This window comes from Elgaria multicarinata, chromosome 1, assembly GCF_023053635.1.
Source record: "Elgaria multicarinata webbii isolate HBS135686 ecotype San Diego chromosome 1, rElgMul1.1.pri, whole genome shotgun sequence".
Taxonomy (NCBI): domain Eukaryota; kingdom Metazoa; phylum Chordata; class Lepidosauria; order Squamata; family Anguidae; genus Elgaria; species Elgaria multicarinata.
Genome location: NC_086171.1, coordinates 114,760,433 through 114,769,084, shown reverse-complemented (window position 1 = coordinate 114,769,084; position 8,652 = coordinate 114,760,433). Strand labels below are relative to the sequence as shown.

Genomic DNA, 8,652 nt, shown 5'->3' with positions numbered 1-8,652 from the left:
CTTCGTCGCCCTCCGCCCCCCTCACCATCTCCTTCGTCGCCATCCGCCATCCTGTCACCATCTCCTTCCTTGCCCTCCGCCCCCTCTCACCATCTCCTTCGTCGCCCTCCGCCCCCCTCACCATCTCCTTCGTCGCCCTCCGCCCCCCTCACCATCTCCTTCGTCACCCTCCACCATCCCCTCACCATCTCCTTTGTCGCACTCCGCCCCCCCTCACCATCTCCTTCGTTGCCCTCCGCCCCCCTCACCATCTCCTTCGTCGCCCTCCGCCATCCCCTCACCATCTCCTTCGTTGCCCTCCGCCCCCCTCACCATCTCCTTCGTCCCCCTCCGCCCCCCTCACCATCTCCTTCGTCACCCTCCACCATCCCCTCACCATCTCCTTTGTCGCACTCCGCCCCCCCTCACCATCTCCTTCGTTGCCCTCCGCCCCCCTCACCATCTCCTTTGTCGCCCTCCGCCATCCCCTCACCATCTCCTTCGTCGCCCTCCGCCCCCCTCACCATCTCCTTCGTCACCCTCCGCCATCCCCTCACCATCTCCTTCGTCGCCCTCCGCCCCCTCACCATCTCCTTCGTCACCCTCCGCCCCCTCTCACCATCTCCTTCGTCGTCCTCCGCCCCCTCACCATCTCCTTCGTCACCCTCCGCCCCCACTCACCATCTCCTTCGTTGCCCTCCGCCCCCCCTCACCATCTCCTTCGTTGCCCTCCGCCCCCTCTCACCATCTCCTTCGTTGCCCTCCGCCCCCTCTCACCATCTCCTTCGTTGCCCTCCGCCCCCTCTCACCATCTCCTTCGTTGCCCTCCGCCCCCTCTCACCATCTCCTTCGTTGCCCTCCGTCCCCTCACCATCTCCTTCGTCACCCTCCGCCATCCCCTCACCATCTCCTTCGTCACCCTCCACCATCCCCTCACCATCTCCTTTGTCGCACTCCGCCCCCCCTCACCATCTCCTTCGTTGCCCTCCGCCCCCTCTCACCATCTCCTTCGTCACCCTCCGCCATCACCTCACCATCTCCTTTGTCGCCCTCCGCCCCCCCCTCACCATCTCCTTCTCTGCTCTCCGCCCCCTCACCATCTCCTTCGTTGCCCTCCGCCCCCTCTCACCATCTCCTTCGTTGCCCTCCGCCCCCTCTCACCATCTCCTTCGTTGCCCTCCGCCCCCTCTCACCATCTCCTTCGTTGCCCTCCGCCCCCTCACCATCTCCTTCGTCACCCTCCGCCATCCCCTCACCATCTCCTTCGTCGCCCTCCGCCATCCCCTCACCATCTCCTTCGTCGCCCTCCGCCCCCTCACCATCTCCTTCGTCACCCTCCGCCATCCCCTCACCATCTCCTTCGTCACCCTCCACCATCCCCTCACCATCTCCTTTGTCGCACTCCGCCCCCCCTCACCATCTCCTTCGTTGCCCTCCGCCCCCCTCACCATCTCCTTTGTCGCCCTCCGCCATCCCCTCACCATCTCCTTCGTCGCCCTCCGCCCCCCTCACCATCTCCTTCGTCACCCTCCGCCATCCCCTCACCATCTCCTTCGTCGCCCTCCGCCCCCTCACCATCTCCTTCGTCACCCTCCGCCCCCTCTCACCATCTCCTTCGTCGTCCTCCGCCCCCTCACCATCTCCTTCGTCACCCTCCGCCCCCACTCACCATCTCCTTCGTTGCCCTCCGCCCCCCCTCACCATCTCCTTCGTTGCCCTCCGCCCCCTCTCACCATCTCCTTCGTTGCCCTCCGCCCCCTCTCACCATCTCCTTCGTTGCCCTCCGCCCCCTCTCACCATCTCCTTCGTTGCCCTCCGCCCCCTCTCACCATCTCCTTCGTTGCCCTCCGTCCCCTCACCATCTCCTTCGTCACCCTCCGCCATCCCCTCACCATCTCCTTCGTCACCCTCCACCATCCCCTCACCATCTCCTTTGTCGCACTCCGCCCCCCCTCACCATCTCCTTCGTTGCCCTCCGCCCCCTCTCACCATCTCCTTCGTCACCCTCCGCCATCACCTCACCATCTCCTTTGTCGCCCTCCGCCCCCCCCTCACCATCTCCTTCTCTGCTCTCCGCCCCCTCACCATCTCCTTCGTTGCCCTCCGCCCCCTCTCACCATCTCCTTCGTTGCCCTCCGCCCCCTCTCACCATCTCCTTCGTTGCCCTCCGCCCCCTCTCACCATCTCCTTCGTTGCCCTCCGCCCCCTCACCATCTCCTTCGTCACCCTCCACCATCCCCTCACCATCTCCTTTGTCGCACTCCGCCCCCCCTCACCATCTCCTTCGTTGCCCTCCGCCCCCCTCACCATCTCCTTTGTCGCCCTCCGCCATCCCCTCACCATCTCCTTCGTCGCCCTCCGCCCCCCTCACCATCTCCTTCGTCACCCTCCGCCATCCCCTCACCATCTCCTTCGTCGCCCTCCGCCCCCTCACCATCTCCTTCGTCACCCTCCGCCCCCTCTCACCATCTCCTTCGTCGTCCTCCGCCCCCTCACCATCTCCTTCGTCACCCTCCGCCCCCACTCACCATCTCCTTCGTTGCCCTCCGCCCCCCCTCACCATCTCCTTCGTTGCCCTCCGCCCCCTCTCACCATCTCCTTCGTTGCCCTCCGCCCCCTCTCACCATCTCCTTCGTTGCCCTCCGCCCCCTCTCACCATCTCCTTCGTTGCCCTCCGCCCCCTCTCACCATCTCCTTCGTTGCCCTCCGTCCCCTCACCATCTCCTTCGTCACCCTCCGCCATCCCCTCACCATCTCCTTCGTCACCCTCCACCATCCCCTCACCATCTCCTTTGTCGCACTCCGCCCCCCCTCACCATCTCCTTCGTTGCCCTCCGCCCCCTCTCACCATCTCCTTCGTCACCCTCCGCCATCACCTCACCATCTCCTTTGTCGCCCTCCGCCCCCCCCTCACCATCTCCTTCTCTGCTCTCCGCCCCCTCACCATCTCCTTCGTTGCCCTCCGCCCCCTCTCACCATCTCCTTCGTTGCCCTCCGCCCCCTCTCACCATCTCCTTCGTTGCCCTCCGCCCCCTCTCACCATCTCCTTCGTTGCCCTCCGCCCCCTCACCATCTCCTTCGTCACCCTCCGCCATCCCCTCACCATCTCCTTCGTCGCCCTCCGCCATCCCCTCACCATCTCCTTCGTCGCCCTCCGCCCCCTCACCATCTCCTTCGTCACCCTCCGCCATCCCCTCACCATCTCCTTCGTCACCCTCCACCATCCCCTCACCATCTCCTTTGTCGCACTCCGCCCCCCCTCACCATCTCCTTCGTTGCCCTCCGCCCCCCTCACCATCTCCTTTGTCGCCCTCCGCCATCCCCTCACCATCTCCTTCGTCGCCCTCCGCCCCCCTCACCATCTCCTTCGTCACCCTCCGCCATCCCCTCACCATCTCCTTCGTCGCCCTCCGCCCCCTCACCATCTCCTTCGTCACCCTCCGCCCCCTCTCACCATCTCCTTCGTCGTCCTCCGCCCCCTCACCATCTCCTTCGTCACCCTCCGCCCCCACTCACCATCTCCTTCGTTGCCCTCCGCCCCCCCTCACCATCTCCTTCGTTGCCCTCCGCCCCCTCTCACCATCTCCTTCGTTGCCCTCCGCCCCCTCTCACCATCTCCTTCGTTGCCCTCCGCCCCCTCTCACCATCTCCTTCGTTGCCCTCCGCCCCCTCTCACCATCTCCTTCGTTGCCCTCCGTCCCCTCACCATCTCCTTCGTCACCCTCCGCCATCCCCTCACCATCTCCTTCGTCACCCTCCACCATCCCCTCACCATCTCCTTTGTCGCACTCCGCCCCCCCTCACCATCTCCTTCGTTGCCCTCCGCCCCCTCTCACCATCTCCTTCGTCACCCTCCGCCATCACCTCACCATCTCCTTTGTCGCCCTCCGCCCCCCCTCACCATCTCCTTCTCTGCTCTCCGCCCCCTCACCATCTCCTTCGTTGCCCTCCGCCCCCTCTCACCATCTCCTTCGTTGCCCTCCGCCCCCTCTCACCATCTCCTTCGTTGCCCTCCGCCCCCTCTCACCATCTCCTTCGTTGCCCTCCGCCCCCTCACCATCTCCTTCGTCACCCTCCGCCATCCCCTCACCATCTCCTTCGTCGCCCTCCGCCATCCCCTCACCATCTCCTTCGTCGCCCTCCGCCCCCCCTCACAATCTCCTTCGTTGCCCTCCGCCCCCCCACCATCTCCTTCGTCACCCTCCGCCATCCCCTCACCATCTCCTTCATCGCCCTCCGCCATCCCCTCACCATCTCCTTCGTCGCCCTCCGCCCCCTCACCATCTCCTTCGTTGCCCTCCGCCCCCTCTCACCATCTCCTTCATCGTCCTCCGCCCCCTCACCATCTCCTTCGTCGACCTCCGCCATCCCCTCACCATCTCCTTCGTCGCCCTCCGCCCCCCTCACCATCTCCTTCGTCACCCTCCGCCATCCCCTCACCATCTCCTTCGACGCCCTCCGCCCCCTCACCATCTCCTTCGTTGCCCTCCGCCATCCCCTAACCATCTCCTTCGTCACCCTCCGCCATCCCCTAACCATCTCCTTCGTTGCCCTCCGCCATCCCCTAACCATCTCCTTCGTCACCCTCCGCCATCCCCTAACCATCTCCTTTGTCGCCCTCCGCCAACCTCACCATCTCCTTCGTTGCCCTCCGCCATCCCCTCACCATCTCCTTCGTCACCCTCCGCCATTCCCTAACCATCTCCTTCGTTGCCCTCCGCCCCCTCACCATCTCCTTCGTCGCCCTCCGCCCCCCCTCACCATCTCCTTCGTTGCCCTCCGCCCCCTCTCACCATCTCCTTCGTCGCCCTCCGCCCCCTCTCACCATCTCCTTCGTCGCCCTGCGCCCCCCCTCACCATCTCCTTCGTTGCCCTCCGCCCCCTCACCATCTCCTTCGTTGCCCTCCGCCCCCCTCACCATCTCCTTCGTTGCCCTCCGCCCCCCTCACCATCTCCTTCGTTGCCCTCCGCCCCCTCTCACCATCTCCTTCGTTGCCCTCCGCCCCCCCACCATCTCCTTCGTCACCCTCCGCCATCCCCTCACCATCTCCTTCGTCGCCCTCCGCCATCCCCTCAACATCTCCTTCGTCGCCCTCCGCCCCCCCTCACCATCTCCTTCGTTGCCCTCCGCCCCCCCACCATCTCCTTCGTCACCCTCCGCCATCCCTTCACCATCTCCTTCGTCGCCCTCCGCCATCCCCTCACCATCTCCTTCGTCGCCCTCCGCCCCCCTCACCATCTCCTTCGTTGCCCTCCGCCCCCTCTCACCATCTCCTTCGTCGCCCTCCGCCCCCTCACCATCTCCTTCGTTGCCCTCCGCCCCCCCTCACCATCTCCTTCGTCGCCCTCCGCCATCCCCTCACCATCTCCTTCGTTGCCCTCCGCCCCCCTCACCATCTCCTTCGTCACCCTCCGACATCCCCTCACCATCTCCTTCGTCGCCCTCCGCCCCCCTCACCATCTCCTTCGTTGCCCTCCGCCATCCCCTAACCATCTCCTTCGTCACCCTCCGCCATCCCCTAACCATCTACTTCGTCGCCCTCCGCCCCCTCACCATCTCCTTCGTCACCCTCCGCCATCCCCTAACCATCTCCTTCGTTGCCCTCCGCCACCCTCACCATCTCCTTCGTTGCCCTCCGCCCCCCTCACCATCTCCTTCGTTGCCCTCCGCCCCCTCTCACCATCTCCTTCGTCGCCCTCCGCCCCCTCTCACCATCTCCTTCGTCGCCCTCCGCCCCCCTCACCATCTCCTTCGTTGCCCTCCGCCCCCTCTCACCATCTCCATCGTCGCCCTCCGCCCCCCCTCACCATCTCCTTCGTTGCCCTCTGCCCCCCTCACCATCTCCTTCGTTGCCCTCCGCCCCCTCTCACCATCTCCTTCGTTGCCCTCCGCCCCCTCTCACCATCTCCTTCGTTGTCCTCCGCCCCCTCACCATTTCCTTCGTCACCCTACGCCATCCCCTCACCATCTCCTTCGTCGCCCTACGCCATCCCCTCACCATCTCCTTCGTCACCCTCCGCCATCCCCTCACCATCTCCTTTGTCGCCCTCCGCCATCCCCTCACCATCTCCTTCGTCGCCCTCCGCCCCCCTCACCATCTCCTTCGTTGCCCTCCGCCCCCCCACCATCTCCTTCGTCACCCTCCGCCATCCCCTCACCATCTCCTTCGTCGCCCTCCGCCATCCCCTCACCATCTCCTTCGTCGCCCTCCGCCCCCTCACCATCTCCTTCGTCGCCCTCCGCCCCCCCTCACCATCTCCTTCGTCGCCCTCCGCCATTCCCTCACCATCTCCTTCGTTGCCGTCCGCCCCCTCTCACCATCTCCTTCGTCGCCCTCCGCCCCCCTCACCATCTCCTTCGTCACCCTCCGCCATCCCCTCACCATCTCCTTTGTCACCCTCCGCCCCCCTCACCATCTCCTTCGTTGCCCTCCGCCCCCCTCACCATCTCCTTCGTTGCCCTCCGCCCCCTCTCACCATCTCCTTCGTTGCCCTCCGCCCCCTCTCACCATCTCCTTCGTTGCCCTCCGCCCCCTCACCATCTCCTTCGTCACCCTCCGCCATCCCCTCACCATCTCCTTCGTCGCCCTCCGCCCCCTCACCATCTCCTTCGTTGCCCTCCGCCCCCCTCACCATCTCCTTCGTCGCCCTCCGCCATCCCCTCACCATCTCCTTCGTTGCCCTCCGCCCCCCTCACCATCTCCTTCGTCGCCCTCTGCCCCCCTCACCATCTCCTTCGTTGCCCTCCGCCATCCCCTAACCATCTCCTTCGTCACCCTCCGCCATCCCCTAACCATCTCCTTCGTCGCCCTCCGCCCCCCTCACCATCTCCTTCGTTGTCCTCCGCCATCCCATCACCATCTCCTTCGTCACCCTCCGCCATCCCCTAACCATCTCCTTCATTGCCCTCCGCCCCCCTCACCATCTCCTTCGTTGCCCTCCGCCCCCCTCACCATCTCCTTCGTTGCCCTCTGCCCCCCTCACCATCTCCTTCGTCGCCCTCTGCCATCCCCTCACCATCTCCTTCGTCGCCCTCCGCCATCCCCTCACCATCTCCGTCGTCGCCCTCCGCCATCCCCTCACCATCTCCTTCGTCGCCCTCCACCCCCTCACCATCTCCTTCGTCGCCCTCCGCCCCCTCTCACCATCTCCTTCGTTGCCCTCCGCCCCCTCACCATTTCCTTCGTCACCCTCCGCCATCCCCTCACCATCTCCTTCGTCGCCCTCCGCCATCCCCTCACCATCTCCTTCGTCACCCTCCGCCATCCCCTCACCATCTCCTTCATCGCCCTCCGCCCCCCTCACCATCTCCTTCGTTGCCCTCCGCCCCCCACCATCTCCTTCGTCACCCTCCGCCATCCCCTCACCATCTCCTTCGTCGCCCTCCGCCATCCCCTCACCATCTCCTTCGTCGCCCTCCGCCCCCTCACCATCTCCTTTGTCGCCCTCCGCCCCCCCTCACCATCTCCTTCATCGCCCTCCGCCATCCCCTCACCATCTCCTTCGTTGCCGTCCGCCCCCTCTCACCATCTCCTTCGTCGCCCTCCGCCCCCCTCACCATCTCCTTCGTTGCCCTCCGCCATCCCCTAACCATCTCCTTCGTCACCCTCCGCCATCCCCTAACCATCTCCTTCGTCGCCCTCCGCCCCCCTCACCATCTCCTTCGTTGTCCTCCGCCATCCCATCACCATCTCCTTCGTCACCCTCCGCCATCCCCTAACCATCTCCTTCATTGCCCTCCGCCCCCCTCACCATCTCCTTCGTTGCCCTCCGCCCCCCTCACCATCTCCTTCGTTGCCCTCTGCCCCCCTCACCATCTCCTTCGTCGCCCTCTGCCATCCCCTCACCATCTCCTTCGTCGCCCTCCGCCATCCCCTCACCATCTCCGTCGTCGCCCTCCGCCATCCCCTCACCATCTCCTTCGTCGCCCTCCACCCCCTCACCATCTCCTTCGTCGCCCTCCGCCCCCTCTCACCATCTCCTTCGTTGCCCTCCGCCCCCTCACCATTTCCTTCGTCACCCTCCGCCATCCCCTCACCATCTCCTTCGTCGCCCTCCGCCATCCCCTCACCATCTCCTTCGTCACCCTCCGCCATCCCCTCACCATCTCCTTCATCGCCCTCCGCCCCCCTCACCATCTCCTTCGTTGCCCTCCGCCCCCCACCATCTCCTTCGTCACCCTCCGCCATCCCCTCACCATCTCCTTCGTCGCCCTCCGCCATCCCCTCACCATCTCCTTCGTCGCCCTCCGCCCCCTCACCATCTCCTTTGTCGCCCTCCGCCCCCCCTCACCATCTCCTTCATCGCCCTCCGCCATCCCCTCACCATCTCCTTCGTTGCCGTCCGCCCCCTCTCACCATCTCCTTCGTCGCCCTCCGCCCCCTCACCATCTCCTTCGTCACCCTCCGCCATCCCCTCACCATCTCCTTCGTCGCCCTCCGCCATCCCCTCACCATCTCCTTTGTCGCCCTCCGCCCCCCTCACCATCTCCTTCGTAGCCCTCCGCCCCCTCTCACCATCTCCTTCGTCACCCTCCGCCATACCCTCACCATCTCCTTTGTCGCCCTCCGCCCCCCCTCACCATCTCATTCGTTGCCCTCCGCCCCCCTCACCATCTCCTTCGTTGCCCTCCGCCCCCTCTCACCATCACCTTCGTTACCCTACGCCCCCTCT

The 8,652-nt window shown here is 65.7% G+C and overlaps 1 protein-coding gene across 1 annotated transcript; it reads left to right on the top strand.

The window, feature by feature from the left end:
- Positions 1-7,789: 7,789 nt before the first annotated feature.
- Positions 7,790-8,250, top strand: LOC134404479 (uncharacterized; the record flags this gene model as incomplete). Its single annotated transcript, XM_063135186.1, is given in 2 exon segments — positions 7,790-7,948; positions 7,951-8,250. Coding segments are annotated over 2 exon segments (459 nt in total), but the record flags the coding sequence as incomplete, so codon positions are not given.
- Between the last annotated feature and the right edge of the window lie 402 nt (positions 8,251-8,652).